Source organism: Hydra vulgaris, chromosome 09 (genome assembly GCF_038396675.1).
Source record: "Hydra vulgaris chromosome 09, alternate assembly HydraT2T_AEP".
Lineage (NCBI taxonomy): Eukaryota > Metazoa > Cnidaria > Hydrozoa > Anthoathecata > Hydridae > Hydra > Hydra vulgaris.
This window is the reverse complement of record NC_088928.1, coordinates 25,407,255-25,427,831: the sequence shown is the minus strand read 5'-3', so window position 1 is coordinate 25,427,831 and position 20,577 is coordinate 25,407,255. Positions and strand designations below refer to the sequence as shown.

The following is a 20,577-nucleotide window of genomic DNA, read 5'->3' as shown; positions in this document are numbered from 1 at the left end:
CAATAATATTCTATATTTTACAACTATGTTTTTATAAGATGTTTTGATACAATCCAAACATAATAACCATTTTTTTTTGTAGATGCAGATGAAGAAGTTGTATGATGTTAAAACATCACATTTACAGACATTATTAAAATCTGCTTTGAAAACAATAAAGCAACAGCAGAAAGAAATTGCAGAACTCCGGTCTGAAGCCAGGTGAAGTTTTAATCTTAATCATTCTATTAATACTTTTTTTAATTTGACTTTTTTTTTGATTTTGAGACTTTCTATCTAACTTGTTAAAGTTTTTGTGTTGATTGGCACTTGTGAAAAGCACTTGTATTTTGAGATTTTTGAAGGAAGTTTTGGAATACCTGTCATGCCATGTTCATGCAAAGTTCATAAAACTTATAAAATTGAAGACTTATTATTTTTGTTTTATGTTGAAGATAAAAATGTATCAGTTGTGTTGAAAAGACTTGTAAAGCAAGTGATTTGTTATTCTCTTTTATTTATTTTTTGCAGGATTTTTTTTCATTTTTTTCCCCCTTTATTTTTAGATTATACAGAATTCCTGTAAAAGATGTAAGTGTTCAAAATTACTAATTAATGGGGTTTATATGTTTTTTCAAAGTATTTATTCTTTAATTCTTTTGGTTTTCTTTGTTTTAAACTTAATTTTTTAATATTTTTTTAATTAATAAATTTTTTTTATAAATAAATTTTTTATAAATGTGGTTATAAAAATTTCTATATGTTTATATTATTACAGTAAATGATGAGTTACCATGTTTTGGAAAATAAGCTTAATATTTTTATTTAAAAAAAAAATGTTACATTGCAAAAAATGACACATATCGTTAAAATTCAGTAGTATTTTTTACTTATTTTATCAAATTTTCCATCTGTTTGTATCTTACTGACTCAAATGATCATTTCTCTTCAATTAAATTATATTGGCTTCCCAAGCTGAGCTTTATTTGTTTATCTTTGAATTGTTTGTGTTTTTTTTATTATGTTATTAATTTACTAAGAAGAAATAAAAGTTAGTTTTTTCTTGACATAAATCAAACTTGTTGAGCATTTAAATTGTTTTTCCATGAAGCATCACATGAAGCTAATTAATATTTTGTAGTAATAGGGCTCGAAAAAAGGGAGGAAAAAAAATATATAAGTTGCAGAAATCTAATAATTTGAAGTTGATTTCAACAAAATTTTCTATTATTAGGAAATTTACATTATTTTCTTAATGATAGCTACAATTAAGGCATAACTGAATCTTGATCCTGAAATCGGTACCAGCCTGATTTTGCTAAAAACCGATTAATCAGTAGCGGCACCAACACAAAAGATCGATTCAAATTGTGAAAATAAAGAAAATAAGTAAATAAATAACCAAAACAAAATATCTAAAGACCAAATAACCAAAAAAATATGCTTTTCGCAAAATAAAGCAGAAAAACCCAAAAAGTAATTATAGAAAGTGACCACTTTGTATATATTACTCATGTCTGCAGTCCTGTTACCTAACTATCCGGATCGTATCCAGAATCGGCAATTACCAAATCAAAAAATCCGGAATCAGCAGAAAAATGTCAATCAGCTATGCCTTAGCCACAATATTGCTTTATTGGTTTGGTAGTTTGATATAGGGTTTGATGGTTTCATATCAAAGAAATAAAAGATATCAAAGAAATAAAAGATGTCAAATAAATAAAAGTCAGATAAATATTGACTTTTTTAATGCAATTACATTTTATTGAATAGTGATATTGGAAGTAAAGAAGTTCACACTAACAATGTCTTAATATTGCCATTTTTTTTAACAAAATATTTTGATTGGTTGATTATAGAACTACAATAAGTTCAAGTCTTCAGAATTTTGTTAAGTAGATAGAGGAAAGTTAACGATATCATTTTTTTATATTGTAATCAAATTGTTGTGTTAGGGTGTTAACCCAGGGTGTTCAAATTGCTTAGAAGATTTGAGTACTTCTCAATCAGTAAATGATATTTCTGCATTTGCAACAAAAAAGTTAAAGGGGTATGTGAATCACTCGTTATGACTTAAATTATTCTTTACTCTTTGTGTTTTATTTTTAAATTTATTTTTATAGATTTACATTTAATATAATATAAATAAAAACTATATGAAAATTAAAGATTTTTTAAAAATTCAGAAAAAAGAAAGATTTTCTAGAAAGTTTACAGATTCAACAGAAACTTCTAAATGAATGTAAAAAAAAAGAAGCTGAAGCGTATGAACAAGTCAAAAAAAGTTGTGAGCTGGTTGAACAGTTGCAGCTCGAGAAACAAGAGGTTTAAATGTTTTAACTTCATTTTTATATAATCATGTCAGTGTGTTTTAAACTTTAAACTTCTTTTAGCTTATTAGCATAGATAAATTTTTTGTTTTACCAAACTTTTGAACATTTATTCAAAAGTTTGGTAAAACAAAAAATTTATCTTATAATTATAAACTTTATTTAATATAAATATCTTAAAAATATTAATCTTAATCTAATATAAATAATTCAAGCAGTTACAAAAGAATTCTACTTTGTTTGCAGTCAAGCACCAGTTTTATTTTTTATCTTTCCTCTTTACATAATGATAGTTTTATTTTTTATAGACTTCTAAAGTTGTTGGCAATTTTCGATCTTTACAATAACATCAAAGAAGTTACTTAAATAGTATGGCTTTGACGATTTTTTTCTTTGTTACAGGTTTTTGTTCAAAACAAACAACTAAAAGAAGATTTATTAGTGTATCAAGAAAAATATAATTGTCTTCAAAAGGAAATGCAGCAGTTTTATCAGAATTTCAGTAGCAAGACAAAAAAAGAGATGCAATTTCATATTGAAGGTTTAGAAAAGAAGGTGACATTACAATTTCTATTCTTGACATTAATGACTAGTAGATTAAAGATTTTCTGTATAAATTTTTTTTTTAATTTTACATTTTAATATTTTATTTTTTCAGAATGACGATCTCTCTTTGTCATTAAATGCATTGTCTTTTAAATTAGAAAAGGTCTCGAGGGAAAAAACATCAATAGGCCATGAATGCCAGACCATAAGAGATGCATTTGTCTTGCATAAAAAAGAAACTTTTACAGTAACTATTTTTTGATTTAATAATACTGTCATGTTTATCATAACATTTTTTAAATAAATATCGTGTGGGTATGCAAAATCCAAATTTTTTATTTTGAATAAACCTTTTTTAAGCTCATTGAAAGTTTGCAGAAAGATGTACTAGAAGCCAATAAGAGATGTACTCTAGCCGAACAAGAACTCAAACAACTGCATTTGAAAAATAAACTTCAAGAGAAGCAAAAACTTAAGGTAAGTTTGATGAATGAATTTGACGCAATTTTGGTTAAATTTTGACCTAAATTTAACTAGAATAATTTTGTAATGTTAGAAAGTATATTATGGCAGGAAATTGAGCAATTAAAAGTGGAAGTTGAAAGCATTCGACAAAGGAATATAACTTCAGAAAAAGCTGTACAAGATAGCCAGGCACAAGTTGTTTCTCTCACCCAAGAGCTTAATTCTTGTACTCATCGTGTAAGATTTTTTTTCAATGTACTAGTAACCATAGAAACAATAGTCTTTTTAAAAAAATTTCTTTGCTAATTGTTTTTTTATCTTATTATAACAGCTACAAACTGAATATATTCAAAAAGAAAACTTACTAAGAAGTTTTACTGAAGAAAAAAAATCATTTATTTCTGAAAAAGAACAAAACGAGCAACACTTGAATGCTCTGCTTCAAGAAAAAGATATGGAAATATGTATTTTATTTTTTTAGCTTTTTTCATTCAAAAATAATTTTGTTAGTGATTCTTCTAATAAATGACTGAGTTTTTGTTTTATAGATGACTTAAAAAAAGAGTTAACTTCTGTTATTGAATCACAGAAAAGTATAATTAAGAAATATATGGTTGAATGTGATTCTCTATCTTCAAAACTTGCTCAAGAAAGGACCGCTCATAAGTGAGTTTCTTTTTTATATATTTTGTAAAATTAGACAAATTCAAAATAATTAAGCTTGTAATAATTATTATAAATTTAATGTACACTATATTAAGTGCTGAATTGAGCAGATGCGGGGCCTGACCTGAGTTTAGTTTTGGGGCCCTTAAATGAATATTTAAAAGGGCAGTGAAGAATACTAATGTCTAAGGGTAAAATAGTATTTATGAATAAATATATATACTTAATTGTGTCACTATATTCTATTAAATAAAAAACATGTTTTAATATTTTTGTCATGAAAATTGAATATAAAAAATATAAAGAATGAATTTAACTGAATTTAAAAAATAAATCTAAATAGACAATAGTGATGTTCTTCATATTTCTTAGAAAAATCTTGTAAGTAGTTTTCAAATCCATCTGTCTTACTTCTTGACTTTCAATCGACATGATCACTAAACTGTTTTATATACTGAGTTATTGTTGATCTAAAAAACCATCTCTCTCCAGAAGCAACGCTTGCTGGGGTTGTTAAGTATATGTGAAGGGTAATAAATAGATTTGAAAATGCTGTAGCTCTGTCATTCTCAGATATAAATTGAATAATTTCAAATGGTTTTTAAGAGTGTTCTGATGAAATAATAGATTTTAGTGCCTCCATTTCTTCAACTAGCATATTATCATCTAAGTATGCTTCCAGCTTTGCAGTTTCATTAGATGTATTCGTTTGTATAATGTTAGAGTCTGTCAGATTTTTAAATGTTTTCAAATTGCTCTGATGTTCTGCTTCATGTTTTTTTGGTTCTTCTTTTTCAAAATTTGATTCGATTGTTTCTTATCCTGAAAATTAGAAATTTTATTTGAATTTTGATATATATGTTTCATATTGTTGTTACCTAAAAGATTTAAAAGCGTAATTTATTTAAAATTTCGCTTTAAATAAGTTACATTTTCTTCCCATTCCTATGACAAAATTTTAAAACATTTAAAACATAAATCACTGCCTGTAGGAAAATTGATAATTCTGCAGCATTTTATTAATCTCCTATGCATGATATTTAAAAATGGTGATGGTATGTGAGCCAAAGAGGAGTTTTTATAAGTTTGCATTGCAACCGTTCATAGATTTTGAATCTCAGAATCTTAAGTGAAAATAAATTATTACAAGTTCTATCCTGTCTAATCAACTAGTTTCAACTCTATCCTGCCTATTCATCTAGTTTCAACTTTTGAAAACTGCAAACTAGACAATGTCTAATCTTGAATCAGTCTGGTTTTAACATGATATTTCTTATCTGGAGAATGAATATGAAAAATATTATCTATTGATTGTTTGAACAAGTAAATAAGAGATGCCATTGTAAAAATAGTTTGAATTTATATTTTATTAATGTATATGGCTTATATATATCACTACCAATATGGTAGTGGTATAGTGATTGAGGGCTTGCCTTGTAAGCTAGAAGTTCCGAGTTCCAACCCATCACTTCCCTAGTTGTACTGCACTCAACTTGTTTCTTCAGGCAGCGATCTTGTTCTTCAAGTATTAGAACATAAAATTTGTTGATTTTTAAAACAGATGCAAAAATTAAATAGTTATTGGAGCAATAAGTTTTTAATAAGTCTAATGAACATAACAATTTTAATAAGTCTAATGAACATAACAATTTTTTTCAGTTTAAACAACATGTTTCAATTATGCAATAATCATTTTCATGTAATTTTGGGCATTAAAAAGGACACTAGTTTTTGAATAAAAAATGAATTGATTTTGCTTTAATGTAGCTAATAAAGATTTTTTTTCATTATTAGGCTACACCCAAACTTCGTATCAGTTAAAAATCAAAGAAACGTTACACATTAGGTGGGAAAAACCTGATCTAAATAAATAGGTTTTTAACTACACGCGATCACTTCAGCTCTAATTGACATTTTCTAATTCTCTATGACATAGGCCAAGGTTGCCTGTATTGTACCCGCACCTAAATTGTACTTTTACTGTATCTAGTTATTTTCACAACCTAAAAAATAAATCTTTTGACAAAAATTTTATCTTAGCTATGTTGAACTAATGAATCAATTGTTGTTTTGTGAGATAAAACTAGATTCTGGCAACAGTTACCTTAAGTTGATATGATACCATAGTTTTCCTTATTTTGGGGTTCAATGTTTAGAGTATTACTTTAAACACGTTAAATATATGCCTTTTTTATCATATTTATGTGAAAGCACAATTTATATGAATTCAAAATAACTTCCAAGGAATTAAAATACAGTAACATTTGATGTCTAATTTCGTTATATAAACTCAAAGTGAGTCTAGTCGCGTAATAGTCCACTCAAGGCCTTAAATTGTACCATGGCTGCCATTTTGAACTTTAAATATTTGTAACTTTTGTCAAAAATAAAAATTTTCTGTTTTATATTCTTAATATATCGTGTAGTACTATCCATCATTTTTCTACCAAAATTCTAGCTAACACATTACTAAGTTACACATTTAATATAAAAGTTAAATCTTATTGATGATACTTGTTTTCAGACTATTCCAGGAAAGATTTACATTTTCACAGTTTATTAAATTCAAACCTTTTTTGCATTGCTTCGCGCAGAAAAAAATCTTTACAAAAACCATTCTAAATGTCCTGTAAATTAATATAGAATTTGTAAAATCAAAATTGGATTTTAATGGTATGTTTTAGGATCTTGTTTCCTAATTGTAGCAATAGCACGTTTTTTAAAATTTAATTCCCTATCAAACACTAACGCTTAAATATTTGAATATTTCAACTTTTTTAGAACATTTTATCACCAAATTATAAAATACAATAATGTCTCATTGTTTCTACTTTGTATTTTTTCTCTATTTTTGACTTTATTCTTAGAGGGTACAATATCGGCAACCTTACCCTGTGTATTACACTAATTATCTACATTTTCCATTATTCTATGATGTTGGGCTTTACACTTTCCATGTTTTCTTTTGTTTGACAAACAAATAAAATTAATGTTTGTTTTCACTATATATTAAATAGTGTTTGTATTTAATAGTTTTATACTCAAAAATTATTTTTCTATATTCGAAACATGTTTTTGAAAAATTGTTATTTTTATTAGACTTATTAGGAAATTTGTGCTATTACAACAATTTAATATGTTTTTAATTACAATTTTAGTTAATTTAATCTATACAAACTTTGTATTTTACTTTTTAACTTTTAAGCAGTACTCGAAAAGGGAAAAAAATGTAACAGGGTGTTTTTCAGTATTTTTAAAATACCATTTTAAAATTGTTATGTATTTTATACTTTAAAAGGTGGCGGGCTGTCATATCACCCCGTCCTGTCTTACTTGGAGTACTGCTTTTAAGTATTTAGTAAGGACTAATGTTTGATGAAAAAACAGCAGAAAACAGTTTAAAAAATACATTACAGTAAAAAACAAAACACTATGCATTAAATATGTATTCCAATTCTCTTGCGTAAACAGGATGTAATATGTGTTTAAAAGTAATGATTGCATAAGAATTAAATCTTAAAAAGTATAAAAAGAAAATTACCTGCTCCACGCCACCCCTAATCTAATGACCATTCCCCCAATCTGCACTAGCTGTAACGTATCTCCACCTGTCCCCACAATCACAGCAATCTAATCAATGAATTTTATTATTAAATCAACCCCCTCCCTTCCCCCATCCCCTAACTATTCAACCCTTCCCTACAATTAGGTAGTTTTTTTCTTTATTTATTAATTTTTTCAAACTTTTTTACTTCCAGCAAGGCTGCAAGAAAACACTATTAGAGTTGAAAGTTACTGGAAGAAAAAGATGATGTTTATAAAGCAAAATAATGATTAACAGACAGCTTAAAAGAATTGCAATTTATATAAATCAGGAAAACAAGATGAAGGGAGTGAGTTCTAAAGAACTGGTGTTCAAGGAAAAAACTAGACGAATAAAAATTTTTGGAGCACTTAGTAAAAATTCACAGTAAAATGATGAGTAAAACAGTATTAAATTTTAGTAGATGGCACAAGAGGTCATCACGTTGGTTTGACAAGGTTTTAACTGAAATTTTATATATTAGGAGAATTTAGAAAAAAATCTTTTTATTTTTTCCAATGTTTAATTAAAATTATTTATATTTTTATTATTTTTTGTTAATATATATATATTTTGGTTGATGTATAAAAATACATAAATAAATAAAAAATAATCAACTAAATATTTTAATTTAGACATTTAAAAAAAAGGGAAAGAAAGATTTTTTTGCTATTCTCCTAATATTAAAAAAATCAGTTAGAACCTTGTCATTACAACGATGTGGCAACATTACAACAATGTGACAATGGTTGAAAGTTGGCTGTAAGTACAGGTCCAACTATGTTTACAATGCGTTTTTGAATCTTTTCTAAAAGCAAATGAGCATCTTTTAAAGATCTGCCTCAGATATGGTAACGGTGTTCCATACAAGGGTGGGTTTGAAATATATAGAGATGAAGAATAAAATCCATAGTAAAAAAGTGTTGAACACAATAAAGGGATGCCACCTTAGCAGATGCTAATTTTGCAATGGATTTGATATATGGTTTCCAAGAAAGATCAGAAGTAAGAGTTAATCTTAGAAGACGAAGTCTAGGTGACTCATCAAGTACATTATAGTTCATAAATATAGGAAGATCTAGATTTTTGCGATAATGATTAGCTGAAAAAATTGAGTTTTATCTGAGTTAAAGTTCACCAGCCACTGAGGGCCCTATGCTGTAGCATAAGTGAGATCCTTTTCAACCTCAAATGCCCTTTCCAAGCAATCAGAGAGTGTGGGCTTCTTATTAAGACAAAAATAAATAATAGTATCATCAGTGAACAATGCCACCTTAGATGCTAGAATTTTTGAGAGATCATTAATGTAAATTTAAATAATAAGGACAACTATTATACTATGATTGGTAAGGAATGATTCAATGGTCTTAAAGATCTTACCTGATACACGGTAAGAAAAGTGCTTATGGAGAAGACAAGCATGCCAACCTTTATCTAAGGCTTTAGAAATGTCAAGAGCCTTAACCTTTCCACATCTATCTAATGCACAATAAAACCTATCAGTTATTATAAATGACAAATCAGTAGTAGAACAAGAAGATCAAATTCTATATTGATAATCAGGAAGTAAGTTATTAGATTCAAGATGAAAGATTAAGTGTTTGTTAATTAAAGATTCAAAAACCTGGCTTATAATAATAAGAAGAAATAATGGGACAGTAGTTAGACAAGTCAGATTGCTCTTCAGAATATAGTGAGATTTGATAATAGTGATAACAGATGCCGCATTCCAGCAGGCTGGAAAACAAGACAAGATTATTTGTTTTGTTGTTGGTTAAAAATTCTAACACCAGGAAAATATTTGAAAACAAAAAATTAATGTTCTTAGTTGTGATGTATATTGGAGTGGTGCTTTAAACATCATTTTTTTTAAAGTATCTTATCATGCTACATATATGTGTTCTATATATATTGCAATAAAACTTTTCTCTTGAACATTTTGCTGGTCTCTAATAGTTTAACAAATATATTTAATAAAAAGTATTGAATTAAAATCTGCATTTGTTAAATAGTTTTAAAAGTATAGAAGATAACTCCGGAAAACAGTTTTGCAAGACTAACAGGTATGTTGTCTGGACTACAAGCTGTAGAAGAGTCTAAGCAGAAAATCATTTTAGATACAGAAGCTGGAGTGATGCGAATGTTAAATAATGGATCAACCTGTTTGTCAACTATATCAGGTAGAATGTAATAAGTGGAATAAAGAAATGAAATTGATGAAAAAATCTTAGCTAACAACTTAGCTTCACCTAAAGCTGAAGTAAGAAAATTGGAACCATGCAAGAGAGGAGGAATAACAGGTTTGCTTTTATTAAAGACACTGTTAAAGATTTTACAGAAATCTCTGGAGCCTATTTTTGGAGATAAAAAAAAGATTTTTATAATCTGAGAATAGCAAGCTTTGGCGTTAGACAAAACCTTTTTACAATGGTTTCTAGCAATAGTAAACAAATGTCTGTTTTCTAGAGAATTAGTTTGTTGATAGATATGGAAGTAATGGTTACGATTGGAAATTGCAGCAGCACATTAATAATAAAACCTTGGAGAAGAGTGAGGCTCAACTTAGAATTGTTGAAAGGGAATAAAATATTCCATGCCAGCCTGAATCTGAAAAGTTACATAAGAAGCACATTTGTCAACAGGAAGACCTAAGAATTTTACCCAAGGGCCATCATGAAGAAATTCACGGAAAGAGTTCCAGTCAGCTTTAAAGTAGTTGTAAAAGGTATGATGATAGAGGGTTTCAGATGATGAAGAAGAATGAGATAATAGTTTTAGAGAGATCAAACTGTGATAAGAAGCACCTAAGGGTGAATGTGGAGAAACTGAGCACTGACTAGGATCAGAAACAAGACATAAGTTAAGTAGAGAAGGTAAATGATTTGAGTTGTCTGGAAAGCGAGCTGGAAAGTTGACTATTTGAGTTAGAGATTGAGAAAGGCAAACGTTGTGGGTTTTAACGCCTGCAGAGTCACTGACACAAGAGCCAAGCTATTCTATGTGATGAGCATTAAAGTCACCAATAACAACAATATTGGCTGATGGATAAAGAGAGAGGGCTTAGTCAATTTGATCAGAAATAACATTGAAAAGAGTGCAGTCTTGAGATGAAGGAGAGCGATATAGAACAAAGAAAAAGGTGATATAGTGAAGTGGTGCAAAACAAAAGCTCATAAAAGAATAGTCTGTAGATTCAAACCTAGTTTCTCAACAAATGGGTGAATTCTTACGAATGTAATTGCCATGCCAAACATGTGACTATTGGAGTCTTTATAAATTAAAGGAAGATAACCATCAACAGTGAAATCACAAAATGAGACAGCTGAACTCAAATTAGTCTCACAAAGAACAAGTAGGTCTGGTGAACTTTGCTAGAGATAAGACTCAACAGAAGAAAAGTTACTTCAAAGACCATGAATATTAGTGAATGGTAGATTTAGAGAATTCGGTGATAAAGATGGTTGTTTTGTTATTTATAGTTAGTCATTTGATACGTTAGTCATTTTTTAAATTAGTTAAAGAACTTGATTCAAAGCAAATAGTCCTAGCAATTGCCTCATTACTATTAATATATCCTAAGCTGTAACAAAGAGCTCCAAATATGGCCTTGACAATGAACCCAAAAGTACGAATACGAACACCATCCATATAGAGCATAGCACTGTTAGTACTCAGATACTTTACAGCTGTTGATAGAATCATACTCTTTAATATTTCTGAGTATTAACAGGGCACTGTTAATACTTGGATATTTAGTCTCTCTGAGAGCTACCATAGAGTTCGAAAAACCTGACTACCAGCCTGCCTCAAAACCATAAAACTGAGTTTCTGAGCTGTACCCTCATTAACAGAATGAATTGTCTAGTCATAAAAACAGAAGTACAAGCAAAACCCATGCAATGAGTCAAAAAGCATTTAACATCTAAAACTGAAATTATAAACACATCTACCCGAGCCTAATAGATGAAGAAAGGGTGCTAAGCTGGTCAATAGATAGAATCTGTTTACCCCTTAATTCTTTGCCTTGGAGGCTTTCTACAAGACTGTAGAGAGAAGCATTTAATATTTGCCCAAGATGAGTATTTTTATATTTATTTTTGAGACCCCATCTCTAGCCTTAACACAACCAGGAGCCCTAATAAAGGGGGTGTGTTAAGTCATGTTTGGAATCTCCTAGCCTTTGCCTAAAAAAGCAAATCCTATAAGGCTGCAGGACATGAAACAGGTTGTACTGGATTACATGTTACCAGAAGCAGGATAAACTGACCTGACATAGAACAATAGAAATACGTTATTACTAGTATGTACCAAACAAAGTAAAAAAAGACTAAAAAAAGTAAAAAATGATGAAAATGTCGATGCAATAAAAATTTTGTGTTTTAGTTTTATTTAATTAATTCAGTGTAAAAATGAAATTTAGCAGAACTTAGAGATGAGCTACTTTTTCATAACAAAAAATGATTTTTTTTTTAGTAAAAAGAACAATATTTTATGCAGCCATTAGTAAAATTGATTCTTTAAAAAGTTTATGTGGAACTGTGGCCTGCCCTAATATATATATAACCCTCGGAATTAGGGGATCGGCATTCGACAATGTTGACCTAACTGCCGACCTAAAAGTATTTGAGATCGGCAAAAAATTGCCGACCTTGTTTCTATGCTTTATGGTTAGACTCTATATATATATATATATATATATATATATATATATATATATATATATATATATATATATATATATATATATATATATATATATATATATATATATATATATATATATATAATATATATATATATATATATATAATATATATATATATATATATTATATATATATATATATATATGTATGTATGTATGTATGTATGTATGCATGTATATATATACATACATACATTTACATACACATATATATGCTCAATATTATTATAACAACAAAGCAATAATAAATTAAATTTATATATGTGTGTGTATGTGTATATATATATATATATATGTAATTTAATTTCCTATTTATTTCTTGTCCCATAGAGATTATTTATCTAATTTATGTGCTAAAAGTAAAAAACTGGAGTTACAAACTGTTGCTCAACATAATGTCATAACAAACAAAGAAAATGTGATGCATCAGCAGAAAATTGAGATTGAAAGATTAGAGAAAGTTGTTTCGGCTCAAACAGAAGAAGTAAGAACAAAACTTTTTTTATTCAATGACCATTGTATAAGTTCTCTGTTTACAAAATGCATTTATTGTTTACTTTATGTATTCCCTGTTCCGTGTATACCTTAATTATTCATTGTATGCATTCACTGTTTACTAAATGCTGTTTATTGATTGAAAAAAAGAACTCTAAAAATAAAGAAAATTACAAAGATTTTTATGTGCTGGTGCTGCTACTACTCAAATAAGATTATTTGTTTATGGCGCTCCTTAATTTACAGGCCATGACGCCTTTAGAAAAAAATGTAGGGGCTGATATTAATTTCTATAAAATGGATGCGGAAGGCTAAAAAAGCTTGTCTGATTCTTTTATTACTTTACTTCTGTTTAAAAAATAGTAAGAAAATGCTGTGTTTATGGCTTTTCTACAAATTACTTATTACAGAAAAAAAAATCTAAAATATCAGTTCATAGATTAAGAGACGAAGAAGAGAAAACATGTTGGATAAAACTCATTCCTAATGCAAATTTAAAAGTGACAAGCTACACTGTTGTCTATTAACTACTCTGGCTCAAAAATTTTTAAATAGTTAAAGTAAAAGAAAGAGAAAGACCAAATCGACCATAGATTTGGCCTGATGTTCATTTAAATCAGTTACCAACATCTATACCCTCTTTAAAATCAATTAAACGTGCATTATCCTCTAGCCGAAATTCTTTTGATGAAATTGATTTATTTTTAGCACAAGATAATTTTGACTATGACTTTTTGTGACACATTGTTAAATTAAAAAAATTTCTGTAGAAATTATAACGTTCATTTCAGATAGTAAACTTAACGTACAATCACAAACTTTATTAATTATGCATTACCAGTTTTAAATTTTAAAATTGGTAATGCATAATTAATAAAGCTATTTAAAGTTTGAGTCGTATTTCAATGGTTTAAAAATTAATGTCTAAATTTGGTGGTGAATGTATATTGATGGTAGAATATTTTAACACCAAACAGTAAAGAAATAGTTATGAACGAGCAAATTGATTTTATCAACACAAATAATTATAGTCTTAGTGTAATCGTGGCTTTCTATATTAAATGGCCATGTATGTTATATTTTATAAGCCGATTCTATGAGGCCTATTTACGCAATAAAATAATGACAGTGCAATATTAAAAAAAACTTTGAAAACATATAATATATATAATATATTATAAATATACATATAATATTGACAAAGCTGAATATCATAGTTAACAAGTGTGTTGCATATGGTTGTAAAACAATATACAACAGTTTTATGGAAGATATAAAAGTTGCTTCTTTTTATTTTCCGTTGAAAAATCAACAGTTGCTAAATTAGTGTATGTTAGTTTAAAGAAATCTATTCCTTATCTTATTAAAGCAATACCTAAAGTTACCATAAGTGATAAATGGTTTTCAGAGCAAATATCAGATTCTATTAGTTCTCTTAGTCTATCTGGTTTAAATATTCGAGGAGTTGTTTCTGACAATCATTAAGCAAATGTAAATGCATTTAGTTTGCTTCATTCCAAATATGGTAATCAGTCAAATTTATTTATCATTCTGATAGTCAAAATATTAAAATATACTTATTTTATGATTGTGTTCACATTTTTAAGAATATCAGAAATAATTTGTTATACTGTAAATTTTTCTTTCCATCATTTACATATAATATAAAAGATGACGTCTATAATTGTCCGACTAGTTATATTACTTAGGGAAATTTTCATCTTCTACGCTTTAAAGTTGAACAACTTCAAGGTAATTTAAAAAAAGCTCTAAAAATTACATAGCAAAGTTTTCACCCTGGTAATAAAAAACAAAATTTATCTCTTGCACTGTCGATTTTCGATGAAAAAACAATTTCAAGTTTTAAAAGTTATTTTCCAGAACGAAATGACATTTCTGGTTTTTTAAGCATTTTTCAAAAATAATGGACTGTTTCAAATTCAAAATAACAATTTAGTCCTAATTTCATCAAAAAGCTTGGTAATGCAATTATTTTTGATGATGCTCAAGCTACATTTTTTAGGCAATTAGCTGGATTGAACTTTGGCAGAAATCCTAATTTTTTAAGATTTCTGCCAAAGTGTAACACTTTTATGCTTTTATTGGAGCATTACTCTTTTGATATGAAACGACATCATGGTAATATACTGTCCAATATTTTTATCAAGAACCACTTCTAACTTTTTATACCAAAATCAAAGAACCATCTCTAAAAGTTTTAAAGTAGTCTTATTAAATTGACAAGTATTCATTGACGTTTTTATTGTTATTTTTTTGTTGAAATTTATTAATAGCTTTTTCTGTTTTATGATTTTAAAAGTAGGGTCATGGCACCCCCTACCGCGACTTTAAGAAAACTTTTAACTTCAAAACTTCTTAACTCCAAAACCATAACAGATTTTTGTTTAGGGTTTTCGACCTAATATTTTAAACTCAATTATTAACTAAATTATATAATTCGAATTTGAGTAAAGATATTTTTTTAATGTTATTTTTAATTTTTCGTAAGATCTAGTACGTTTTTTCACCTACTGTGATAAAGCACCACCTACCGTAATCGATTCTGCACCTACCGTGTATGAAAAAAATCGCATATTTTAATTTTAGTTTTATATATTTAAATCAAGAAACAAATGAATAAATTTAACATTATTATAAAACAAAGAAGACATTGGTGCTAAAATTATCCATTAAAGCTTTTTTCTGAATTTAAACTTTTTAATGTTTTTTTTTTTTTTTTTTTGTCTTTTATTTTTATTTTATTTTGCAACAGCTTGTTTTATTTTAGATTTTTCTTGTATTTCTTTTTCTTTTAATTCTTTTTTTTTTCAGCAGCATTATTTTTATGTTCAATTTTTTTTGATATCTTCTTTCTTTGCATTTTCTTTAGTTATTTGAATCTCTAACCATTTGGATGAAGTTACAACGCTCGGTAACCGTTCAATTTGTTTCAGCCTTTTTTTCGTGATTAGTTATTTTGGCCATAAAAGAAAGTCGTGTAATGGAGATACATCTTTTATTATTTGTTTGTTTGATTCTGGTGGATCTGTTGCTGATTTACTTTCACCGGATTCATCCATTATTACGCTTTTTCTGAATTCGCTAACATTACTAGATACGTTTTCATTTTGCATACTACTAATATCTAAATACGATTCTTTATCGATTTCATTGTTCGATACATTATTGTTGGCTTCTATTAAATTTATGGTTTGTTTGGAGCTATCGTTAAATTTGAATTTTTTCCAAAAATTAAATAATTCTCTGAAGTCAGTTTTTCCTCCCCATTCTTTATTTCCAGTTTTTTCAAACTGGAACAATACTTCGGTTATTTTCAAATATGTTTCCCACATTATTATGGCTTGAAAGATTCGTTTCATTATTATCAATTGTAGAATTCAATTTAACACGTTGAATTACTTTTTTATAATCGACATTGTTTGCATTAAATGGGAATATTCCTGTCGACCTAAATCCGTTAATAATATTTTTTTTTCATGCTTGGATCCATAAAAAAATTATTTAATAACACTGGTACATTTTCTCTGCGAATTTCATTAAAATCGTTATCCAATTTAAATTGCCAACAAATGTTCTGCTTTTTTTTTTTTCATTGGTCCGAAAACTGACACATCTAATGGTTGTAAGTGTAGCGTTAGGAAACAACGAAATTAAATGAATTCTTTCCGAGAAGCAATACATGCTGAGCTCTTTAGACAGATTCGAGCGATATCCATCCATGAACATATATATTGGTAATTGTGTATTAATAGATTTCAAATATGGTACTAACACATTTGTGAAGTACTCATAAAAGCATTCGGCGGTCATCCAGCCGCTGTCACTTTTAACGAGACCCCAACCTGGTGGTGCAGCAGCAGCAACAGTTTTTAGTATTCGAGCATACTTGTTCAATGTTAATGATGGTGCAAATTCACCATTTGCATTTACGCAAAATAGAGTTGTAAGGTTTTCCTTATTGTTGTTGCATTCTTCATAAACATTTCTTCCTCTAATGCCAATCACTTTTCCAGTTTTTGGTGCTAACTCAAAACCAGTTTCGTCTAAATTAAAAACACGAGATGGATCATTATCATTTTTAAATGGTGTTTTTATACCTCGCCCTTTAACTATTTTTTGTACGGCCTTAATATCTTTTTTGTTATCACAAAACCCATGTTAGCGCACTGCATTAACCAAACAACCAATTCATTCTCTATTTCTTCTCCAAGATATGATTTAAAGCTCGAGTTTTACCGTTTGGGTTCGCTTATACCAGGTAATTTGTCGCGTAAGGTACTGTCAGGAACATTAAACTTTTTGCTGACACATTAAATTTTTTCACCTTTATTTAAAGCTCTAAGTGGTGCTGCATGCAGTTGTTCTTTGGAATACAATAGCTTTTTTCGTATATTTTTTTTCTTTTTTGAACCTTTCATCTTTCTTATCGAATTCATTTCACATAATAAATAAAGTATAAAATACATATCAAATAAATACTCCCTAGGGTTAAATTACCTTTAATTGGTAATTTAGTTTAACTTAAATGGCTTTTTAGAGAGAAAACTTCACAAAATGAAATACGTCCGATAAAATATTTTTATAAACGGTTAGTGCTAACTATTATAATTTTTGTAATTACCTACCGTGTAAAGGATTAAACAATGTTATACAAAAAATATTAATATTTTTTGATAAAATTTAAAATAATCAATGTTTTTACAACTATTTTTAACTTTTATCGAAAAAGTTATATAAATTTTAAGCCATAAAAAAAACTAGACAAATTTTTTTTACTGTTAAAGATTTTCTTAAAAAAGCAATAAAAAATCATTTGCGGGTAAAAAAACATCTCAAATCTTTAAAAATATATCTTTTTAAAAATATATTATTACTGAAATGAGTTAGTTTTGTATAAAGCAATACTAAAAAAAAAATTAAAAAAATAAAAAATTTACTGATTTTTTAGAAAACCGCGGTAGGGGGTGCCATGACCCTATTTCTTATTTTTTTAAATCACAAAAATATATTCTTATTTAAAGGTGTAGTTACCCTAACAGTATTTTGTTTAACTTTTTACCTTATAACGAGTGATGACAAAAAAATGAGACTGCGTTTAAAAGGGCATAACTCCTTTATCTTAAATGTAGAAAATTTGTCGAGCTTTCAATTATTTCATATATTTAATTATCTTCTATTACTCCATTTCTACGAATATTATCGATTCGACCTTTTACCGATCCCATAAGGCGTTGTATGGCAGTAAAGTCGATCTTATTCAAACAATACTTTATTCTATTGCAAAGTTTATCAATAGTTTCTGCTTGCCAGTTGTTCTTGTATACTTCTCTTTTCAATTGAGACCAAAAGTCCTCAATAGGCCTGCATTCAGGTACGTTGGGAGGGTTGTCTTCCTTTTTTAACAAAATTGATGTTATTTTGTCTGAAATACTCCACTATAGTTTTTGCGTAATGTGATGTTGCTAGGTCAGGCCAGAATATGTTATTGTCGTCTAGATGATTTGCTTTGATGGAAGGAACAAGTCTTTTTTTGAGGCACTCGCTCAAGTATAATTCTTGCTTGAGTGATTGCTTAGAAGGTACAAAAAAAGGTATAGAAATACCTTTAGCCGAAACGCAAATCCAGAGCAACAATTTTTGCTCATATTTTTCAACGGAGCATATTTAGCTTGGTGATGTCAAAGCAGTGTTACTTGAGTAGAAATTTTGGTTTACGTTAATGGTGCTATGCTTCAAACTGAAATAAGATTCATCATCAATTATCCAATCGTAATTTTTATAGTTTTCTCAAAATAAGAACCAGACTGCTGGTTCTTATTTTGCGTTATTGTGACTCTGTTCTTAATGGAATCTTTGTTGTTGTTTTTTTTGCATTTAATATCTGTGTGTTTCTTAAATGTTTTGCATATAAAAGACTGATCGCACACAAATTTTCTAGATGCTTGTCTCTGTGAGACCTTGTTGTCAAACATGGTCTTTAGCTTGGCAATGTTCTTTTTCGTTATTTTTTAACTCTTTGAGTTTCCATTTTCTGCGCGTTCAATTATACGCTATATGGTTGCTTTTGGTATTTTTTCTGCTTTAAAATGACAATAAGTGTAATATTTACCATTTTGCTTATTGTCCATGTAAAATCCATACACACGTTCACGAAGAAGCTCTTGCTTAAATTTGTTTATTTTCATTTTAAATCGTTGAATTTTAATTACTTTTTTTTTTATTTAAAACTAGAATAAATTTGCAATAAAATACATACAAAATATATATACAGCTAACGGTATTAGTACATGCAAATTTAAATTGAACGCAGTCTCATTTTTTTGTCATCACCCGTTACTTGCTTTAATTTCATTGCTTAAGCATTTTAATGAATTGAAACAATAAAATGAAGTTTATTATTAAAAACTTGAAAAGATTTATAAATTGTATAAATTTTTACATCGTTCAACGCATTTTATAACGGGAAACGTTAAATAAAACAATTTGCGTTTTAAAACAAATATAATTTATCATATTGACTTTTGAAATATCGGCCCCCACATTTTTTTCTGAGTTTTGCGTGTCTTGGCCTGTTACCTAAAGATAAAGACTTAAAGAAATAGTATTTTTTCTAGTTTTCCTAAATTAAAATTTCCCTAACTAATCAAAATCAAAATTATCAACGCTCTTTGGCTATTAACATTGGGTGCTTTAATTCGGCAACAGTTTTAACTTTAATTTTAGATTTCAAAAATACCGTTTGTGCATTGCAGATCCGGTGTTAAGATTCGCGGATACCTAATGAATCAAGTTGGCGGAAGTTTGATGTTTTTTGCGTAGTATAAGCTTTGTTATTGCATATTATAGTCCCATAATAATTTGGTTTCGGGGTCGTTACGGGTGCTCTGATGCTTTAATGGTGGCGACAATGGCCTATATAAGGGAATATAGATATTGAGAAATTTGCTTCTTTCCTGAACAACTAAATCCTGCATATTGAACTTTGGTTTATAAATTTTTTATTATTTAATATTATTTTAATTGTTTTGTTTTGTTTAGATGGTTCAATTAATAAACAAGCAAAGTTCTTTACTAAATGAACGCCAACTCTTAACAAAAGAAATCGAACTATTACGTAACCACCTTATGAAAATTTATTAAATTATTGTATCATGTCATTAAAATCATAACTTTGTATTGAAATTTTGTTTAATACGTTATTTCACTTATTTGTGTGTGTATATTTTATATATATATATATATATATATATATATATATATATATATATATATATATATATATATATATATATCGTTGCCATAGAAGCTGTTTACGCACACGCGCGTGTAGAAAAAGTCAAATAAATGTCACATAGAATGGTTCTATGTCACAATAGAGATTCACCCACTTTTTTTTAGGTTATTTAGTTTTAAAGATATTCCAAGTAATTCTACATTTTCAATAATTTAATTTTGTTAATAATTTTAGTTTTTTAGTCTTTGATACTGTTGATCACAAAATTCTTTTTAAAAAGCTAGCGTAGTACGGAATTACTGGAAATTTTTTTTTTTTAAATATCTTCGCTTCCAACAAGGATGCAAGCAACCACTAATTGGAGTTAGAAGTTACTGGAAGAAAAAAGATCAAGATTGAAGAGCAAGATAACGATTGACGGACGACTTAAAGGATTGCAAATCATATGAATCAGGAAAGCAAGATGAAGGAAGCGAATACCAAAAAGCTGATGTTCGAGGAAAAAAACTAAACAAATAAGCGTTTTTAGAGCATTTAGGCACAGTCACAGAAAA

General features: G+C 28.1%; 1 protein-coding gene across 1 annotated transcript in view; it reads left to right on the top strand.

Moving 5' to 3' along the window:
- The window catches only part of LOC100199147 (interaptin), a 44,560-nt gene extending 24,563 nt beyond the window's left edge, over positions 1-19,997 (top strand). The window contains exons 6-17 of the mRNA XM_065805150.1: positions 83-201; positions 546-570; positions 1,935-2,029; positions 2,166-2,304; positions 2,712-2,864; positions 2,968-3,102; positions 3,216-3,332; positions 3,429-3,557; positions 3,652-3,784; positions 3,869-3,986; positions 12,604-12,757; positions 19,828-19,997. Coding sequence (XP_065661222.1) covers positions 83-201; positions 546-570; positions 1,935-2,029; positions 2,166-2,304; positions 2,712-2,864; positions 2,968-3,102; positions 3,216-3,332; positions 3,429-3,557; positions 3,652-3,784; positions 3,869-3,986; positions 12,604-12,757; positions 19,828-19,929 — 1,419 coding nt within the window. The 3' untranslated portion in view covers positions 19,930-19,997. The remainder of the gene's footprint in view (positions 1-82; positions 202-545; positions 571-1,934; positions 2,030-2,165; positions 2,305-2,711; positions 2,865-2,967; positions 3,103-3,215; positions 3,333-3,428; positions 3,558-3,651; positions 3,785-3,868; positions 3,987-12,603; positions 12,758-19,827) is intronic.
- Positions 19,998-20,577: the final 580 nt, after the last annotated feature.